Source organism: Thunnus albacares, chromosome 15 (assembly GCF_914725855.1).
Source record: "Thunnus albacares chromosome 15, fThuAlb1.1, whole genome shotgun sequence".
Classification (NCBI taxonomy): Eukaryota; Metazoa; Chordata; class Actinopteri; order Scombriformes; family Scombridae; genus Thunnus; species Thunnus albacares.
The window spans coordinates 20,303,838-20,326,799 of record NC_058120.1 but is presented as its reverse complement, the minus strand read 5'-3'; the positions used below and the strand labels follow the sequence as shown (position 1 = coordinate 20,326,799).

Here is a 22,962-nt window from a genome sequence, read left to right as displayed (position 1 = left end):
CCTTTCAAAGTTTCTGAGTAACAGCTTACTCTGCTGACATCATCAAAGTGAGACGCGATTCCACAAGAGTTGGGGGAATTCCCGTGCTACTGCCACCTCCTTCCGTCTTTGAGAGCCTCTAAGTGGCTTACATTTCCAGTCTTTTCATGTACTGATATCAGATGCAGCCAGAGGGTGAGACCATGGCTGCCCACTCTGTCCCAATCTGTCACTGAGTGGACGATGCTTTTAACTGGGGTTTTTAATTTGGAGATAACACGCTTAGATGCAAGCATTTCCCGTCTGCTTCCTTTTCTTCACCCTTACTGCTGCATTATTGACTGCTCTCTTAGAAGACCACAATAAAGGACTACTCTGGAGTTTTTGCATGTTTTACACTAATGTAAATCAGGCATTTTTAACATTACTTCTGACAATCTTCAAAACCATAATTTGTTTTTGGGTTTTTTTTTTACAATTTTTGAAACATCGGTTTAGAGGCTTGTCATGGAAATTTAATAAAAATGGATTTCCCAAAGAGGGATCGTCTGTCAGAGTTTTGTTCCAACTTCATATGCATATGGAAATCAAAGTCTGAGTCAGACAGTGAGACAAAGAGCGAAATCAAACACTCTTATAGTCATAGCCACGCCCATCACTCAATGTTATAGAACACTCCGTGACCATTGTACAACAGTTGGTCCTTTGTGCATCCCTTATCACAGTCTCTTCCTGGAGGAGTTCTGTCTACTCATCAATCTGCCGGGAGGATGTGAAGTGAACACCATAACTAAAAGTTGAAGGTCGGACCACTTTCTCACGAGATTTATGCAAATAAAAGAAGTTTATATTGCACATGCACATCTAAGTATAAACACGTGACTCATAGAACAGTATGAATAAAAGTAAAAATTTCCATCACAGGGCCAAAGGGGATTAATCAGAGTGATCATAATGTCTGATGTTAAAATGTCACATAACTGTTGTTTGGTAATGCAGCTGAAAGAATGCACTGCCGGTTTTGTGCATTCATTTGCTGGTGGAAAGCTCCAAAATCCTAGATTTGAGAGACAGTCCCTGAAGTTTGCTTTCCCAGGCTATGTTGTCGGAAAAACCCGGAAAACAGTTATCATAATGGATGTCATTAAAAAGGATAATTTGGTAGCTTCTTGCTTTAAACAAAAAGTGGAAAATTTGTCTGACTTGCTTCCAAATGGTAGTTTTTCCTATCTATTTTCCTGTTTATTTTCCAATCTTCCTGCAAGAGCACATGTGCACCGTTGTGCAAACTTGGAAATACACTTCCAAAAATCTTTTCTGTCAGCTGCATCACCACACAAAATATTATGACTTTAAAAAAAAAAAAAATCAAAACTAGCATTATACTCCCTGTCCCTAACACACTGAAATAAATGGAAATTAATTGTTTTGAAATAACATTAAATGCAATGTCATGTGCAGTGAGTGTTACTTTAAATTAGGCAGTTAGGCAATAACATAGAACAACAATGGTATAGTCCTTCAATGGGTAGAGTGAAAGTGGCAAACCTTCCACCCATAGCTGTATTCAAGAAGTTGACCAAGGTAAACATGTTTATTTGCTTTCCAAATTGCAAACATTTTTGGACATACTTTATTCAAATTAAAAGTGATATAAGTTCTTGTCTTTTCATTATTTCATTGCATTTTCAGTCCATATTATGTAAGCATAAAAACCAGCATTTAATTAAACTGATGGGAAATACTCTGGAAATACAGTGACTCACATCGGAGCAGACACCAGGCAACATTAATATAATAATAAAATAATATATGAAGGAACTGACCCTGGATGCACTGCAGTGAGCCGTCCTCTGCCCGGATGGTAAACGTCTCCCCCGGGTTCACCTGCACCAGGATCACCTATGCATACAAAAACACACACACACACAAAAAGAAAAAACACATATTAGCAAGCACAGATGAGGTTAACTGATGAAGATCAGATGGCATTAAGGAAAAAAAAAAGTCACGTATAATGCCATAATCATACATCCATCTTCCAACAATCACAGAACAGGACAAACACTCTGCTGGGCAGCCAATAGGCTTGCAGATGTGACATAACACACAATAACCATCGGATCCTAGAGTAGGGCGGACACAGAGAGTTCACACATATGAATGAGGTGTTAAGCTAATGGTGAGACCTTGCTGCTGTCTCACACACCCTGATTAGAGAAAAGCCTTTCTGTTTTCACCACAATGACTGGCAGAAAACCACAGAAACCAGCATAATATGAGCAAACAAATACACATGGAGTGATGCATGTATCACAATTAAAGATTCAGACAGGTGAGCATGTACAAATGAAGCTAAACCATATAACACTGTTTTGATTGCAGAGTGTTTCTGCTGAATGTGCCTGAAGAGAGTATGTGTGCTCCTTACCGTCATATTCTCCGCATACAGATTGTTGAGAGTGTACACGTGGCTGTAGACATGAAACAGGTGACCCTCCATTGCACACACACGCATGAATTCACACACACATGCATGCAGACACAAGCACAGCCCTGTCTATGCTCTACAGGTGTGCCGTCGTAAAATCCTCATATCCTGCGTTCCTCCTGTAGTGTCTGCATGCTCTCCCATCTCAGCACTAACCCGCTCCTCTGCCTCAGACACACACACACACACTCACACACTTCCTGCTGTCTGCTGCAGCGGCTGCTGCTGTTGCTATGGGAACCCCAGCATAGTACAGGGCGACCCATGTTTCCCAAGGACTGAGAAAACCCCCATATCAGACCATGTGGGTGGGTGTGTATGGAGTGAGTGCATATATTTATGTGTTATGTATTAATCTACACAAGCCAAGATCACAGTATTAAAATAGTGATGCAGCACATTTGTTACCTTTGATAACATGATCACTGAAGCTTTAATTACATTAAAACAAATCATGGCATTTGGCAAAATCTTACCCATAAAATCTATTTAAATGTAGGTTATATAAGATTTGTATATAAATAGAATTGAATTTAAGAATAAAACAATTACTAGATGAGAATTTCCTCACTCATGTATGAACAAAAATGTTTTGTCAAGTTACATAAAGTGCAAAAGTCTGATTTTGGCGGGATCAACATCCTCCTAACATCTTATTTGGCTAGGCTACAAATATTTATTCAAGCATCTGCTGAAAAAGCAGATTTTTATCTCGGAGAGGACGAAGACATGTTTTTAATTTCAAAACATCAACATGTCAGTATTTTCAGTAAGTCTTTGAGGACTGTAACAGTTCACAAAGTTAATGAAATTTAATTTTGCTGCCTGGCATTTAATAGACAGAGCATAAACAAAAACTAGGGATGCACTGATCTGACTTTTTCAGTCCCGGTACCGATACCTGGGCTTTGGGTATCAGCCAATACCAAGTACCAATCTGATATCAGTGTTTAATTAATAAGTTGTATGCCTCACTGCGTGGAAGAGAGATCATTCTTTTACGTGTAAGACAACATTAGACTTGACTTTGCTTTCCTAACATTGCATTCCTACAAAAAATGTAAACAATATGGGATTTTCTGAATTGAGTCAAGTGAATCTACTGTTAGGTGGTGTTGACCGACCACAGCAGGTTCTCTGTCAGAAACGCAGAAACTTGAACAAACTTTCTAAAGCAACTGACAGTAATCCCAAGACCATATATTTCTTACAGGAAGGCTCAGCGGTACCAAGAGAGGACAGTAATCCCAGATGGAAAAGTGCCCGTAGTAAGCCAGACGAGGAGCGCTAATGCTAACTGCCACCCATTACTAAATAATCAAACGGAAACTTGACTTTTATTAGTCGCTTGCTTTGACATAACCACCATGGTTATAAAGTAGACAGTTGGAGGATTTTGTTAACGGTTAAGAAACATGTTTTGCTGTTACATTTTGCGGTTATATTTTAGGCTACACACAGTTTTCTTTTAGGAATTTAAGCTACAATAGTCAGTCTTATTGAGGTTACACGGGCTCCTTGGGAGAGCTGCTATTTACTAAGGATGGCGTCTAAAACAACTTCATATAGTGTTATAAGTTAGCGTACACTTTCTACTGTCTATTAAGCCTTGTGCTTCACAATGCTGAAACAACAGCCGCAACCTGGCTCCAGCGGGAGAAAAGCGTCTAATGGCACCACAGGCCCCGTCACTGGGTCTTCCTTTCTAGATAATAGATCGGCCAAGACTGGCCCCATTGTCATCCATGACGATTGTCACTCGCTGAACCACAGAAAGCAGAGGAGAGTGGTGTGACCATAAATGACAGCAAAACACAGTAGAGATTATCACACGGAGCTGAAATGAAACAAGTGCACATAAATGAGGTAAATAGCATAACTAAACATAGTCTCTACTGCATGTTAGTGTCATTTATGGTCACACTACTCTCGTTTGCTCTCTGTGGTTCACTGCAGGCAGGGCTGAACCCTCTGTGTGTGCAGCACACAGCGCAGCAGAGGAGAGACAGTGAACCAGGCGAAGCACTCGAGTTGACGACAGCTACACTTGTTACGTCACTATAAATGCAATAAAAGCTTCATGACTAAAAAGTGAGCCCTGCAGTGATGATGGTATGATTAATTCATGTACAGATGTTTCGGGCAGACGCCCTTTGTCAGTGTGTAAACTGGCAACAGTGTTACAACCAAGTTGAAGAGCAACAATGTAGATGGTTCCATGTTCTAAATGGAAAAGAATACGGAACCTCTTATTGGCTACATTACTTCACTTCATTATGTCATAAGGGAGAAACTGTTACTGTGACATTAAATATGCACATTGCTGGCCTCGAAAACTTTTTTGGGATCTGTACTTTTTTGGATGCTAACAAATTAACTGTTACTTAACTTTGTTAAAATCAGGAAGGAACCAAATTCAAAAAGCAAGTGCTGTAAGTAGACTCAGGAACAACTTTCACTTTTTCAAAAAGGCCAATGAAATGCACCAAAGCTAGTGAAACAACAGCCGGTTTGGATGTGACGTCAGGACTTCGACTCTCGGTATCTTTTAACTCCATTATGCATATAACATTTATTTAACATAAAAAAATCATTGCCTGATATATTGTTGCGCCCCAGCGATCATATATTGTATCTTGATCTTTCTGCTTGCATGCACCAAAGGAACACAGACTGACAGATAAACACACATAAACAGGTGTAGGCAGGTAGACACAGATAGACAGACAGGAAAGCTGATAGACAAGGAAAGCAGACAAACACAAACACAGAAGTATGTACACAGACTCAACACAGACACTGAAGGGGTAAAAGAAAGCACATCCACACACACACACACACACACACTCAGACACAGTGTAAAACAGACCAAGAAACAAACAAATACACACAAACACGAACACACACACGCAGAGTCAAATCTATATAATCATCGGTCTAGATCGCTGATTCCACACTGGGAACCGAGTTTAAACTGCAGGGTGTTACAATAAAAAGAACTCCCTAACTGCTGTGTGTTACAGCCAAAACCCTTCCTAACTGTTATGTGCTGCAGCCAAAACACTCCCACCACGTTTCCTCTGGGCTGTGAGGGCATGGGCTGGGGACCATATATAAACATCATCATCATCCCCAATCTACCAAAAGCACACGGTGTTAAAAATGTATCTGTGACAGTGGGATTAGACTCAGGTCAATTAACTGTGATGCTTTTAATTATGTTGATCGCTTCCTTTCGCATGTGCTGAGCTCGGGTGGGGTTCTGCTCTTTGAAGACGATCCAGTTGGCTCTTCAGCATCTGATAAGATCAGTCAGTCAGTCATAAAGAAGCTGCTGAATCCTTTTCCAAAGTAATTCAAGCTAAGGCCTGGGATTCATCAATGGAGCCAGTCAGCCAGATACTCACCGCTGAAAAAAAATTGAATGATGCATGTGTGTGCTTCTGTATTTATTCTTTTTCCTGCTAAATGACACATTCTTTACTGTAACAGCTTGGCAGCTATCCATTACCTGTGGCAACAATCCATGAGCTGTGTGACGAATTACACGGATCTTTTGATGGGTGTTCTTGCGTGCATGCGGTTGACGTGTGTGCGTGTGAGTTAACACAGGAATGCTAAAACTTGATGCAATAGCGGTAACTGCATTTGCATGTTCACTGTGCAAGTGCGACTGAGTAGATGACAGATGTGTGTCTGTGTATGTATTTACCTGCTGTGCTGCGTCACCGTTAACCATGTGAGGCATGAGCGGGACCTCTCCGTTCAGGAGGGGGGGCGGAGCCAAGTCCAGTGGAATCTGGTCTGTCATCATCATTGTGACGTACATTCATGGAGAAATTCACTGAACTGCCCTACCTGGAAAAGTACAGAGAGAAAGAGAGAGTGAGTATTGTTAAGTTACTCACACACACATTACTTAGATATTACATAGATAGATAGACTTACATTCATTTCCTGGAAATTTACCCCTAAACCCTAACCATAACCACTACTTGCCCAACCCTAACCTTAACCTTAACTTTAACCACTGACCCAAAAATGAGCTTTTTCCCCATTTGAGGACACGGCTTTTGTCACCTGTTAACTGGTCTTGAGTCCGAAATTTGTACCCAAAAGTAGGCTATGACACACACACATACACACACACACGCACACACACACACACTACATTGACTACTTGACAGTGACACAATTGAACTGTCAAATCAACTTCACAGAAGACAGGAGAAGTAAAAACCAGAATTGGCGTATTTCCCTACACTGGTTTGAAGCAATCACACAGCATCCCTAAATATATTCAAAAAAAAGAAAGAAAAAAAAACACTGGCAAGAAGAGTAACTTGCTGTTGATCTTCACTGTCAGCTAGTGTTGACTGTGAAGATCAACAGCAGACATATTTCAACCTTTTTACCCAAGGGTGAAGGTAAAATCTGGCCTTTCATGCAGATTGTTAACATCAAAACCCAGTTTTGTGAAAAACAGTTTGACATTTCGAGAAATACACTTATTCGTTTCCTTGCCACAAGTCAGATGAGAGAGTTGATGATATTCTAATGCCTATACTATAAATATAAGGCTGGAGCCAGAAGTCCATTAGCTTAGCCTCGTATAAACACTGTAAACAAGGGGAAACTACTAGTCTGGCTCTGTCCAAAGGTAAATTCACCTACCAACACCTTTGAAGCACACTAGTTAATGTTTTCTGTCTCATTTGTTTAATCTGTACAAAAACTGAAAGGTTAAGTGTCCCCCCCCCCATTTTCAGTTTTATAAGATAAGCTAGACGAACATGAGCTTACCAGCTGCTGATGGACAGGTATGAGAGTGGTATTGATCCTCTCTCTTTCTAACTCTCCACAATAACACACATACTGTAAGTGTATTCCTCAAACTGTCAAACCATTCCTTTAACGGTTGTTCAATGAAATATGAGACCAGATTATCGCAAGCCTGCATTACGCCAGCCTACCAATGTGTTTCCACTGGGGCTGAACAATTAATCGCGATATTATCGAAATCGCAATATGGCCGAGTGCAGTATATCCAAATCACAGGAGATGCAATTTATTGATAAAAGTAAAATGCATCGCAACATACTATTTTAAATGAAGCATTGTGGTGCTACAGAGATGCCCTGGCTAACAAATCATATTTTCCAGATACAAGGGAACATTTTTGTTTGGTACAGACTTCAGCAAAAATCATTATCATTTTTTTTTTCAGTGAAAATGAAATGCAAAAATGACCATTCCCACTAAAATCGTGATTCATATCACAATCACAATATTTGTAAAAATAATCACAATATGATTTTTTTTGCATATTGTACAGCCGTAGTTTCCACTACTCTTTATCATGCAATTTCCTTATAGACAAAACAATTTTCCACTTCAAGTGAGCGTGAAAACCTTTTTGAATTGTTGAGGAGCTTTTATTAAATTCTTCTATTTTCATCAGGTTTACTGCAGTCATGTTGTTTTAATCATGATCTGGACCAGATATATTTCTAATAACAGAGGTACATGAAACATAACATACATAGTGGAATAACACATACTAGAATGAGCTGGAGATAGAGAGAGGAATTCTAAGGGTTTATTTTCACAAAGGTGCACACAAGCGTGAGAAGAAACAAGAGAGAGATGGGGAGACAGATGATTGGTCCAGTAAACAAAGGTAAGAAAAGATAAACTTTTGCACAGGAGGAGAACAAATAGACACATGGGAAGACACAGACATTACATTATTCCTGTGTTTTTAACAGATTAACATCAGACTTTTGCAAATATTTTGTCTTTTCCTGCTCGTGACAATTACATCTTATACTGGCTTTGTACATGCGTATCACATTCAGTGAAATACAAGTCATATCACGTTAACAAAAAAAAGGAACAAGATTAAAGAGGTAGAGGAGAACAGAGACTTGAGTGAGAGACTAATTCAAAGCTTCATCATCAACAATAGTCTTAAAATACAGGAGGGATTATAGTGAATATCCTGTTTGGAGGATTAATGAAAAAAGAAATATTGGATGAACGTTGCTTAGTTTGATATGTGAATAGGGATAACTGCACCTGCTGTTGGCTTTGTAAATACAGCACACGGCAGAATAGTACTCCATAAAAACACACAATCACACGGCAAGAATAGGAAGCCTTTTGAGGTCCTCTTAGGTCAATTAGATTGGCTCTTTGGAGAGTAACCCAGAGAACTAAATCTGGGTACCATTTATTTGCTTGCATACTAATAGCAGTAAAACCCAAAAGCATAACTTTAGGGCAATTAAAAAAAAAACCTTAAGCAAAGTGTGTCACCTCTGCATGTGGTCCTCATCAGGGTTTTAACTGAGCTGCTAACCCGAACTTTAACAGTCAAAATGCATATGCTTACATACACACACAGTGTAAACCACATAAACACACAACTCAACCGCTGAAGCTCCCATATGTCAGCAGCAATACATACAATGGCTGGGGTTCTACTGTGCGCGTGTGTGTGTGTGTGTGTGTGTATTCCCCGAGGAGACAAAAACTGTTTTGCAAGAGCTAGCCTAGTGCACGCACCAACATATACAGTACGTATACACACACATATACAAGCACACATAGATTCATTGCCAGAGGTGGATTACTGAATGATGTAGGTGTTTCAATTCAATGCTGTTGAGTGAAATCACCGTTAAAGAGCTACTGATGAATGGCTATAAGCTGCTATTAGCACACACACAATACACACATAGATTATGCATGAGGGATTTTCTTTTTTATTTAAGTAAATAAATGAAACACGATATCTGTCTCTGACATAATGTGCACATGTGCACACACACTCATCGTTCCTGAGAAAACAGCTGTGTGTCATTGTGTGTCTTTTCTTTCAGCTGATCATCTTCTTGCACCGACAAGGTCTTTGAAAGGGTTAGTAGATCGCACAGCTGTGGCTCATACTGTTGCAACATAAACACACACTCAATCACACCACCCTGTCAGTGTCTTTTTTGCCTTTTTCTCACTCCATCTCTCCTTTTAACTATAAATTTTACTCTTCCCATCTCTCAGAACTCTTCCCCCTTTCTCCAACTGAGCCCCGTTCCCAGCTCAGCCTGGCCATCCTGCCTTGAACACACACACACAAACTGCGTCCCGGACACATCACAGACAGATGGTAACACCACTCTCAACTCTGCCAGGAAAAAGAGAAGAAGCGAGACAGTGGAGAAAGGAGGGAGGAAGAGAGAAGGGAATAAGTAAATGAAGGATCGGCTTAGATGATGAATAGAGGACAGACCAACACATCTCTTCCAATAACCATGTGTTCTTAAAATAACCCCTCATTTCTGAAGAAATTCATGTTTATACAGTCTTTTTACTCTTGAATACACATGAGTCTGAATCAGAAGAAGAAATGAGATTCCAACAATGAGCACTAGAAGTAATGATGTTTATGGAATTCTGGTGTTGGGTAAGGTTATGGGTGAGGAAACTATAAAAGAAGGAAGGGTCATTACATCATAATACCAACATTGTAATGCTCTGCTTGGTGCCAGGCTTCGGTGCCAGTTCTATTGAAGCCTGTGGGAGGTTCGTGGAGAAGCACACTAAAACCCAACATATCTATGTCGTATGAGCTTGGATGAAGAAATGCCTCTACCAAATGAAAGAACGCACTTCAGAAAAACTGACTGATTTTTCCAAATGTGTGCATCGTTTATTTGCTGTTGGTCTCCAAATAGTATTCAAAGATGATTATAAGCATGCTTTACAAGGCTCATGGTGAGTCAAATTAAAATGCTCACCATGGCAAATTAAAAAAAAGTTGCAAGTGAAGTGTCCCTTGAAATTATTGAGTTTAGGATGAATTAATATTGTTAATAAAATCTGTATTCTTCATTCCTTCTTTCTTCCTTTTATTACGGCTGCCTGATGATGATTGACAGGGCTAATAATAATGGTAATAATAATAATAATAATAATAATAATAATAATAATAATAATAATGGGCATATCACCTAACCTCCTCTGATTAGTAATTGTGCATTGGTAGGCTATAAACTAACCCTCATCTATAAAACAACAAAGGCATATATTTCATGGCAATCAGAAACTCGATCATCAGAAAATAATGCATCATAATTATGAATGAAGCAATCTCTGCTGTAATAAAATCAACACCTGGGCTGTAAATTAATCCCATTTGTCTGGTGCTCTGCTGTCACCTGGTCACCGTATCACAAACTGTAGATTACATCACATCACATTAGCTAACGGGCTCAGAGTTCATTTAGTTAGGGTAAAATCACAGTTTAGCTAACTCACTAATGTTAGTCTGTTACTAATCTCAATCACAGATGCATAAGAAGCTCCATTGTGTTTTTATGTTATTGTAAATCTAGCATAACACTAACGTAACTTGCATGCAATTCAATTATTGAAATTATTGAAAACACTTAAAACGTTAGCTAAATATCAACACACCAAAACAGCAGTGTCTCCATCACCCAGATTGATAACTTGTGAAACTGAGAGGGGAGAGATGAAGGAGAGGTCTGCCCGTTCACCACTATGCTAACTGCGCCAAGAGCTTTCAAGTGTGGCACCAATGTGCGTTCACATGCTACCCAGTGACGTAATGACCCTTCTTTTATAGTTTCTTTGGTTATGGGCAGGAAGTCTTATCTTCATACAGGAAGTAAGGAATCTGAATTCAAAAATCAATGTTCTATAATAAAATATCGTTTAAAGGAACAGTTTGACAATTTTAGATAAGTGCTTTCTAGCCATCATGCCGTGATTTAGATGATGAGAACGACATCACATCTCTTAACTGTGCATTAAAAACAAACCTGCAGCCAGGAGATGGTTAGCTTAGAATAAAGCTAGCCTAGCTCTGTCCAAACATAAAGAGACTATCAGCGCCTCTAAAGCTCACTTTACAGGCTACATGTAGCTGTTTCCCGCTGTTCTTTCTAAGCTAAGCTAACCGTATCTTAGCTGTAGCATTTCCGAAAAAGTCAACTATTCCTTTAAAGCTATAACACGCAAGCCTGGTAGATAAACACAAATGTGTTGTGTTCAGCTTACTGATGTCTTGTTATATAATTTCTTGGCACTGACAACCTCTAAATTTAACTGCTTAACCTTTCACTGCAATTTGGAGCAACCGATGTGTGAAATTGCATAGTGCAGAAGGAACTTCAAGGGGGGAAAAAATATCCATTTGTCTACTGACATCTGACTTTGCTGATTTCGTGACAATTTGCCTGGTAAGAGAAGTAAGTTAAATCTAGGCAAAATGAAAATGCAGTTTTTTTGTTGTGCAGCTGTTTTCGGTGGAGTGTTGTACACATTTTTAACAGGGTCTAATGCATATATTTGGAAATTTAATGTATCAGTGAATGAATAATAACCATTGTTTTCCAGTGGAATCATTAGAAGATGGATGCTGCTGTTGAAAGCTTCAGACATCACCATGCACATACACACACACACACACTCACCCACACACACACCCACACACACACACACACACACACACACACAGTGGTTTCCGTTTCCCGGTGGAATGTGGGAGGAATAAGGTGTCGATTCCCAGCAGGGATAAAATGTTAAATTGAGAAATTCCATGTTGGATCCAGAAAACAATCACCCACTTGTCCGAGTGTATGAATGTGTGTGTGTGTGTGTGTGTGTGTATGTGTGTGTGTGTGTGTATGTGTGTGTGTGTGTGTGTGTGTATGCATGTACACGTGTCTGTGTCATTAGACAGGAAGCCCTGTGTAAGCATGGAAACTGCCTCTCTAACATAAAAGATGCATAGAGTAAAACACACACCGAGATGTAACACACACACACACACACACACACACACAGAAGCCCTAGATATTCAGCAGCAGCAGCACTGACCTCATAACACGACAGTCATTACTCATATAGCCATTCATCATTCACATACGCACACACACACACGCACACATACACACACGCCCAATGACTCCTGTTTGTCCATCGTGATGAAGCATAATGGATATTCACAACCACCTAACAGACTGTCTGACTTACTTCCAGTCGACTACTTCATGCCTCTCCTTCTCATTCACACTGCCATATAAATACAAACAAACACAGTTTTTGAGACTGGTATTCCTTACTCTGATTGGTCTTGGACACTTGAGTTAGCAAAAATATAAGCAATAAACACATAAAAAAAATTCAAATGATCCTACGTGCAGACAGCAGACTACACCGACTTGCACTTCTCCTTTTAAGCAAATGAATGAATTATTCATAAAAACAAGACTTCTGGCGAGACAATGTGAAACTGATCGCGCGTCCATTTCTTCTAGCTCAAAACACTGAGAATTTTGTTGTTGACGTAAAGAAAACAAAACCGACCAACCAGCACACAGTGAAAGAACACATAAGTAATATAAGGCTAACATTAGCTAATTGGCCATACATTTATTTACTTTTTAATTCCTACTGGGGGAGATCAAAGTCAGTCATGTCCTGGTATTTGTCATTCCGGGCAGAGCAATGCCGAATTAATACATCAGCATGCCGGACTCTTAGTATTTTTCCTCTGCTATGAATAATAGCAGCGAGAAGCTTTGTCAGCCCTACTGTGGTAAAAAAAAAAAAAAAAAGTTTGAGAGTTTTTTTTTTAAAAAAAAGCATAAAACTTAATTAACTTGAGCTCAAATAAATGCAATAACCCTTCATTTCAAAGAGCGTTGTCCAATGGTCATTTTGAGCCAGTCATAGAAATTAATATTTTGACTGATCAGAGTCATTTTTATCTGCCGTTCTCCTTTAAGATGATTTTATTCTAACTCCTCTTGACCTTCTTCACACTTAGATATGAGTAAGTATAATAACAGGCTATTGTTTGTTGACTTTTCATCAACCTTCAACACAATGCAACCCCAATTATCTGGCTGATAAATATATCAATAACTTTGGCATTTTGCTCCTGTGTAGTCCACAATACACCGGTCTAACATTTGTTACTAGTTTTGCTTTTGGCCGGTCTTTTTAGAGGGAGGTGATAGATGGCTCACACTGACTAAAGAGAATGTGTCACAAAAAAAAGATAAGCATTGATTTCAGATGTGATCCTTCTGTCCCCAAAGCGCCGTTATCAAGGGACAGGCAGTGGAGATGATGGAAATCTATAAAAGTCTAGAATCTCGGACAGAAAGCGGGTTGAACTTTGAGAGTCTTAATCCCCTTTTCACACATCCACTGCAACCCTGAGGTTATCCGGACATTACCCAGAGGAGCTGTATGTGAGAACCCAAATGTCCAAATCAGTTAGAGCAGACGTTAAATGGACTTTACCCTGCCAGCTCCGTAGTACAAAGTCTGTGTAATGTCTGATCAAGCACATGTGATACAGCAGGTAATTTTCCGGAGAATTCACAACAAGCGAGTGGGCGTGTTGATGACGTTTCTATCATGCGACTGGTGTGAAACTGGAAGAATACAAGGGTGAAGAAGAAGGGTCATTTACACGAAGACACCAGTGAAAATGTCTACCTAGAGAGACGACGAGATTCAGGAACTTCTGCCAGTAAGGGCCAATGCCAAAAATGTTAGAAAAATTCAAGGAATAGCCAGAGACTCAATTGTTCATGACCAAATTACGAACTGGCTACATGCATACTTTTTGTGTCATGTCCTACCTCCTGCATGTTTAACCCCTCGCTAAGTGTTACACAGTATACTGGAACTAGAAAGTACTTTACCCCATTTTATTAGTACTGGTACTTTAAGAATAACAGTGTTTTAATAAGAGCCATATTTCCTGGGAGTTACGTCGACGTGCGAGAGCAGGGCAGTGTGTCTGCAGTGCTCTGCTTCCACTCCCTGTAGGCAAAGTAGGTGTGCCAATCGTTTTTAGGTTTCTTTTTCTTTCATATGCACATTGCAGCTTTCATAATGAAAGCACGAGAGGCATGGCTGCAAGTACAAGTACTCTTGCTGACCGTACACAACTTGTTGACAAAGCAGACGCACAGAGAGAAATATGGCAATGTTATGCTTACATAGCCGAAAGTCAGGGCAAGCCCACGGACACCACAAAACCTGTCTGTAAAAGATGTTTTAAACCCACACAGACCAAGGGAGCCAACACATCCAAGTTGGCAAAGCATCTCGCCGCCAGACATGCTGACCTGTTCAAGAAATTCAAAGAGTGACAGGTTAGCATGACAGGTTATGTGATAGATAACATAATTACATGCCCTCAAGTATAAGTCAAATGAGTGTGTTTTATTTTGTGACAAGCAAACTTTTTTCACCATCGGAGTTTGACGAGGCAATTAAGGGCAATGATATCTGTTTAAGTTGGCTTTAGCTTTTTAGCTAACTTACCAATGTGGCAAACATCTCTATATGCAAACACAATGTTCAAACTGGTAACGTTAACTTTACCATAATTGCAAGCTGCTAAAAAAACAGGCAATCAATTTATACTCAATCAGTAATGATAATGGTAATCATGGCATGTACATTTTTGTCAATAATTATTTGTATTACTAGAAAATACACTCAGTAGAGAGCAGACTTCTGTGAAGGAGGTGTAGTGAGTCACTTGTGTTCAGTCTAGTTTGGTGCACTACTGTAGTGTTTCTGCTCTTTTTTAAATTGTTAAAAAAAACAAAGAAGTCAAAGAAGTTCCATGTTCTGACATCTAATATATTGTTCCATTACTTCTCCTGTTGTTTTAGGTTTTTGCAGTGGTATCAGTATCGTTATCGAGATATTTAGGCAGGTATCGTATCAAAGTCATAACTTTGGTATCATGACAACACTAACCCTCGCCTAAACCAAACGGAGTATCTCCAGTAGGTGAGAACACGTCTGACGGGGACAGTCTCCTGATGTGTGCCTCATGGCTGAAAGGGCAACTATGGACAATGTTCAGGGTCAAAGGGTCAATAACAGCTGGCCTATTTCGTGTGAGGAATGTGTCTGTCTGACTTGGAAAAGATAGTGGTGCTCTGTAAATGTTACATACTGCAGTGTGTCCTGAGCTTTACTTTTGTATGATGCTATGAAAACCACACTTAACCAAATGTTTTGTATGATTCACTGTCAACTGCTACCATCTTTGTGTTCATTTTTGTCTGGCACTCTTTTAACTTGAACTAATTATACACACATACTGACACATACGCTGTGATATGCAGGAAGTACATATTACATCAGTGTATCACTTCTCAATTTAAACAAACATGACTGCATCAGATAGCTTGACTGTGACCCTTTTGGTCAACTGTGGAGACCAAAAGAGGCCACTGTTTCCTTTCCTGGACAACTATTTAGTGACATACTGAACACCCCCCTTTTTTTCCAGCACACCAGCTTTTCCAGGAACATAGGACCTCTTTCAGGAATTCAGGAACTTTAAGATGATTCTGATTCTGCTTCCTTGGTTCCTATCATAGAAACGGCCCTGCACCCAAGATATAGTGGGCTGCAAAACACTGGGGTGAAGTTTGGACTACTGACCTTTTGTCTATTCTTAATACACAAGCTTTGTGAGAATTTTACACAATTTCTTTTAAAAAAAAGAGAAGCAAGCAGATCTGATTTGTGGTTGCTGAACTTTTACTTCCTCTACTCTCTTAAGTTTCCTCTAGTGGCAAAGAGGTTTAATAGACAAAGTAAAAGAAGAGAGCGGAAAGAAAAAGGCCAAACATTATAGGAATACAAGCTGAGAAACACATTTTCAATGATGCAGGTATCTAAATATGTCAACATGCATCATTTACACCAGCTTTGAGATGTGGGCTGAACACAGATCAGCAACTGCCTGACGTCAATGTTTCTGTTAGCAATGGGAATTTTATTGTACCTGTGACTTATCTAATCAGGAAAAAGAAAGAAGAGCAAGCAAGAGAGAGAAATGAAAGTGAAACTGAACATTATTTGGTACTTAGAGTGAGTAATGTCGTTCTCTGCAAGTCTGCAAGGTTTAAAAGTCGTGAGTATGGAATTATACTTTTGCAGATTGGATCTATGATGATCTATGAGTACAATAGACACATATACATCCATTCCGTGTATTAAAATACACTGGTAGAAACGTTAAAAAGCCATCAGCGTACCTGAATTGTAATATCCATGTAAATGCAGGGTCAGAGTAGGAGAGAGATAACAGAGTTAGAAAGGGGAAGGTATCCTGCTCCTCATCCTGGATGTGTTCAGCAGTAAGGAATGCTCTCAGGTGTCGGTGCTCAGAAAAGAATGACTATCTATTCACTGCAGTAAACACACACACACACAAAAATACACACACAAACACAGTACGCGCCAAACACTACTTGGATGGATTCAAGTCCTTTTAAACCCCTCTTATCAGCTGACAAGCTGACAACTTTAATACATGTGAGCATTTAATACACACACACACACATTGATAATGTATGTGTTAATGTATTTGTGTGTGTGTGTGTGTGTGTGTGTGTGTGTGTGTGTGTGTTTGGAGAAAGGGGGAGTAGCTTCTAAATATGGTGGGAAACTGCCACCAACACCACTCCCATTCAACCCCGGCTCCTTTTACAAAAGGTATTCAGTCTAGGAGAGACCTGCTCTCTCTCTCCCTCTCACACTCGCCCTCTTTCTAATACCCACACACACACACACACACACACACACATACACACGGATTGAGTGAGTACCTTTTTACCAGAGGAAAGAGAGAGAGAGGTGGAGTGGAGAGGGGGGGGATGCAGAAAAGAAGGGGGTGAGGGGGGGAGAGGCTAAGAGGAATTCTGTGCCTGTGCTTACTCTGAAGAGAGTGTGAACACACACATGTACACACACACACACACACACACACACACACACACACACATTTGGGAAAGACAGAGAGGGGATTTATAAAAGATGGAACCTCTTGAGGTTCCCACGTCGGCCAGCGGCTTTCTGCACATATGCAGGCAGTGTGTGTGAGACAGAGGGAGAGAGAGAGAGAGAGAGAGAGAGAGAGAGAGAGAGAGAGAGAGAGTGTGCATTGACAGAGACGCAGGAGAGGCTGAAAGAGGGGAACAGAGGCAAAGTGTCTTAAATAAAATTCCAAGTTTCAGCTTGTTCTTCAATTTACCTGCATACATTTGGCTCACATATGTGTGTGCATACATTTGTGCACTGCCTTTATGTGTGCACGCCTCGGTGTGTGTGTCCTATAATTGCAGTAATGATATGTCATCCACAAGAAGAACTCCGAACGGGTGGAGTGGAATGCAATCCACACATGCAAGCGCAGACACACACACACACACACACACACACACACACACACACACACACACAAACAAACACACACACACGTTCCACTTGGAAACCATGTATGAACAAGCTCTTCTACAAACTCCATGAACTGAGGCCTTTAGGGCACCCTTTTCCCTCTAAACAGATGAGATCCTGCACCTCAAACCACATTTGATGGTGAAAGAATGCTTCAACCGACCAGCTGCTTATGGGTTTCATTTTGTTTTTAACAAGTCTCCTTTAAAACTTTAAATCATGCCATATTACCTTGGTGCCACAACACAAATACAAACAGCAGGTGTGAGTCTGAACCAGTGTTGTTTTATTCCCAGCAGTATTAATCAGTCATATCGTAATTCCGGGATAAAAACACTGGTCTCCTTAATGATTCAATCCCTCAAGGTAGGATAAAAGACAGTAAAATTTGCTCTTTTCCAGGTAACATTGCTTATATTTGCAAAACACCTGTTATTGTAAAAGTTTAGTGTGCATTTAGACCTACAATGAACTAGCAGTTAAATCTTCATTGTCTTGCTCAAGGACATTTCTACAAGACACAAGGTGAACGTCTGGGTGCAGGATGATCTGTTGCATCACTTGGCAAACCTGCCAAACCGGGAGTATATAGGATGAACAATGCAAATCTAACATAAAACAGAGAATCTGGCTGACAATTTTCCCCCAAAACAGTCTGAGATTTAAACTAGCAGCACTTCTTTGACAGCACCTCTTTTCTTCAAACTCTGGCTACTGCTATCCATATCGCAACAATTTAACACTTTTGGAAGTTTTGTCATTGCCACGTCCCACATTCCTTGCATGAATGAACATTTCTCTGCTTTTACAGAATGCAAATGTGTCTCCAAGGTTATACTGCGGTTGGTTGCCTGCATCTTGCACATAACTCAAGGCAGATGAGGAGCTATTAACAGTCTGCAGTTAGTCCTAAGAAATGCAGGAACACCCCTAATCTTCATGTCAGTGCAGTTGAACTGTCATGCTGCATTTAATTAATCCAAGATTAGGTGGCACAGAAACAGCATTGTGCGTTAACCTTTTCCCTGGATTACTCCTCTCAGAACTATTCTTTCTCTTTAATTTTTCTCTCTTCTTTTCCTCTTGTCTATTTTTTTTTTCCTGTTTCCTTTAAATACCAGGCATTCTGCAGATCGTTGTGTGCAGCCGGAGCGCAGACAAGTCAGGACTCAGCCCTGCTAAACGACAGGCTCAGCACTAGTCTCTACCCCCCACCCCCAGCTTCATCCTTTGCCCTGCACACACAAAATGAGCACCCTGGGCAAAGCCTTTCTCCCCTGTCATCCTCCCATCCAACCATCTACCCACCCATCCAATCCTCTCATCAGGCCTGGTTTCCAGGAACACAGGCCAGAAACAGACGACCCACTGACTTAAAATTCGCACTCTTTCTCCCTCTCCTTCCGCCCTCTTCTCTCCCGCAGAGCCTTTTTAAGATGAAAGTAATACTTAGTCATCCGTCCATCTTTCTCTCTGTCAACATCTACAATGTCCAGCTCCAGATAGCTTTAAATAAGAAAGAAACTGCCTAAACTCCTTTACTTTCTGTGAAAAAAAACAACAGAATGCTCTTACAGACACATAAAAAAGAATTCTAAGAACTTCGATCAGCTTGTTTCCAAGCAAAAAAAAAAAAAAAAAAACAGAAGTGTATCGACATTCAATCTTTTCCAGGGAGCCAAGTAGCTCAGCCAGAGTCCAGGATCTGACTCTATTGCCATCCACTTCCTGGAAAGACCCCGCCTTCCTCGCATTCCACTGCCCTGTCAAAACACAGCTCCCCTCTCCAACTGGCTGATGGGAAACCCAGCGGCTGCCTTATAGGCTGTTGCCGGGGCAGTGGGCGGGAGGAAGTAAAAGCGGAGCTCAGAGAAGCAGCGGCCCATTCCCATGGAGAGACAACAGTTACATAACTGCGCGCACACACACACACACACACACACACAGGCATACATACATACACAGGATCAGGACAACACCCTCAACACACAGCGGAACACAAAACAGGGTCAGGGAGAAAGAAAGGTGAGGAGACAGTAGAGGGAGTGCAGAGAAAGAAAAGGAGAAAGAGCGACCGAGAGAGGAGAGAAGTTGAGAAATGGGTGAGGAAGAAAAGGGAGGGGTAGGTGAGGCATCAGTTTTCCTTGTGAACAAAATGAAGAGGAAATGGCTATTTTACACTCAGGTCAGGAGCTGTGGGAGAGTATTTCCACTGTGTGTTTGTATGCGTGTGTGTGAGACAGAGAGAGAAAGGTTAATTGGTGTGTGGTGGAAGATCACCTGCATCAAAACCAAAGCGGAAGAGAAGTCAACCATAAAGGAGAACTGTGCCAAGAATAAAGTACACCTACATACACACAACGCACATGTGACTGACAAAGCCCTGTAGACTTGTGAAAAACAAAGCCATTTGGTGTTATTAAATCAATATTATCTGTTGCCTGTCTGCGCGGGGTGGAAATGATGGCAATCTGTTAACCGATAGAAGGGCAGGGAGGGCAGGATGGAAAGAGGAGGAGGAGAAGAAGGAGTAGCAGAGAAAGGAGAGAAGGCAGGAGGAAAGGGGAGAAGGGAGAAAATGGGGAGGGGAGGACGAGGGGGCCAGAGGTTGAATGTGTGTAAAGAGAGAAATGTATGGAATCCTAATTGTGTTATTGCTCCAGAACAAACATTAGTCCTGCCTGTCATACCACAGACAGCAAGCAGCGAGCAAGCGAGTGTGTGTGTGTGTGTGTGTGTTTGGGTGTGTGAGTGAAAGAGACAGAGGGAAAATTGAATGAGTCCAGCAAATTAAGAGTCAAGCGAAGCAAGTTTAAAACATGCTTTCCACTTTTTTCCCTGGCTATTCATGAAGACAGAGCATTTACAATCAGCGCAGTGTTAGACGTTAGCTTCACATTAGCACGGCTAGCTCCAGCAGATGTGTGCATCTGCCAGCGAGCCCTCCCTCCTGCCGCTGTACAGCTGTGGGCTGGCCGTGTGTGTGTGTTTGTGCGTGTGTGTGTGTGTGTGCGTGCGTGTGTGTGTGTGGTTGGGCAGGGGGCCAGCAGGCAGTAAACCCACAGTAGAGGCCCTGACAGTCCAACGCTTGCCACGTAGCCATGTAGCAGCGACGTAACTCCAGAGGAGAGGAGATCTATATTCTCTCTATGAGAAAAAGAAGCAAGCATAAGGGAGAAAATAATGGAGTGAAATAATGTGGGTCATTGTGTGGGATTCAGCGCATAAACAGAGGCAACGCAAACAGTCAAACACACAGAGACAAAGTGACTTTGTGATACAGTTTATGCCAGTCAGAACACTGATGTTTCCACCAATTACATCAGCCAGGACTTCCAGACTCCTTTTCTCCAAATGAGAGCTCTTTTGACTTACAGATGTTCGAGGCATGGTTTCACAAACTGGTGACCACACACATGCACACAACAAAATAGTTTGCAGACCGGCACAAACACAAACCCAGCCAGCCCGCCCTAATCATCATCATTATAACTGAGTCATTGTCTTAATTACTTCTATCAGCTTCATCAAAGTCTCTAACTGTTAAGGTCTTCCAGGCTGGTACTGCCAACACCTTCATCTTCATTATCCCCATCAACATCACCATGCCATACTGCCTTAAGAAAATGCTGTATTTTTTGTTTGGTGTTTGTGTGTGTGTTTAATACAGAGGAAGTGGTTATTCTCCCACAAGCACATGAACATGACTCACTCTTCTTCATGGCAGCGCTTCCAGATTTTTTTTCCTTCTCCTTTTGTCCTTTTCTCCCCCTCCTCCCAGTCTCTCTCTCTCTCTCTGTCTCTCTCTCTCTGTCTCTCTGTCTCTGTCTCTCTCTCTCCACACACCACAGTTCAGACTTTGCTCCATCAGATCCAGAGAGGCTGAGCGCTGAGCACACTGCAGCCCAGAGAGGAGCACAGAGCCTGAGGAGGGCTCACAGCAAACCCCTCCCTAACACCTTGGATCTCCAAGGCTCAGTCTGGCCACACACAGGGAGGTTAGTTCCACAAGCCAGCAGACTAAAAGCCGAAATGGGCTGACTGGTGGGTAGGTATTATGACAGGCGGCTTGGCGCGGTGAACTTGCTAATTATGTAACATAGGGTCATCCAGTTTGAAGTCTACATACTTACAACATTAAACTCATTGTTAATCATTCAGTAATCCTTGAAAAACTTTAGCCCCAAGCCCAATTTTTGACATGTATGCAGGTAAAGGACCGTAAATTCCACCACTGATCTTTAACCTGTTGACTCTAATTGCTGAAGATGTGCATACCCTCAGGTGTGCTTGTGTTGTGCAAGCTAGTGCAGTTAAATCTAAATAAAATGAAGGCTGTGGTATGCAGCCTAAGTGTTTTATTTAAGATGCCAAACAAGTGCATGTCTGTCTGGATGTCTGGCAGACAGACATGCACACAAGCTATTGATCAGACAGGTAGAAAGAAAGACAGAAAGAAGAAAACAGATACTGTAGATAGAGAGAAAAGCTTGACAGTTATGGAGCCGTTGATTTTATATATATATATATATATATATATATACACTGATGTGTCCATTTCAGAAATACATGTTATTTCAAAGTCCTTTTTCCTCTTGTCACCATGGAGATATGAACTCAACTCAGGTTCAAACATTCTCTCTTTGTCTGTCTTGTTCTCTTTCTCCCTCTCTCTCTCTCTCTCACACACATACACACACACACACACACACACACACACACACACACACACACACACATCACCGCAAAATGATGCACACTGTGGACATTGAGCGAGTCCTACATTCATTTAAATCCAAGACATGACAATATTATGTTAGCATGACATTATACAGTACCGGCTCTGCATTAGCTCCCCGTCCTCAGTTCATACTTATTCATCTCTCTTCTATATGTCCTCACCCACCATCTCCTCTCAGTCTTGCCTTTATTACTGTGTAATGCATTTGGTTCCATATAATACAGCCCTTTAGCGTAAATATGATGCTTTGCCCGCAGAACTGGATCCTTTTCAAGTGGCGGCTCAGATAAGGCAGCGTGTGTGTTGCGTATGACTTACGTGGTTGCATGGTTTTCACAAGAAAGGACTACTGGCCAATGAACATTAGTTACACTTTGATTTCTATGCACCAGACCTCTCTCTGCCTCCCTCCTCTACTCCCCCAACCCCTCCTCTA

At 41.0% G+C, this 22,962-nt stretch overlaps 1 protein-coding gene across 3 annotated transcripts in view; it reads right to left on the bottom strand.

Moving 5' to 3' along the window:
- Positions 1-22,962, bottom strand: part of fndc3ba (fibronectin type III domain containing 3Ba) — a 106,605-nt gene that overhangs the window by 73,008 nt on the left and 10,635 nt on the right. Inside the window, exons 2-3 of one of the 3 annotated variants that reach the window (XM_044375436.1) lie at positions 6,183-6,328; positions 1,806-1,881 (exon numbers count right to left, since the gene is read on the bottom strand). In XM_044375436.1, coding sequence (XP_044231371.1) covers positions 1,806-1,881; positions 6,183-6,299 — 193 coding nt within the window. In that variant the 5' untranslated portion in view covers positions 6,300-6,328. Of the gene's footprint in view, positions 1-1,805; positions 1,882-2,410; positions 2,770-6,182; positions 6,351-22,962 lie in introns of those variants that run through there. The other 2 variants (XM_044375437.1, XM_044375438.1) reach the window with 2 other exon arrangements.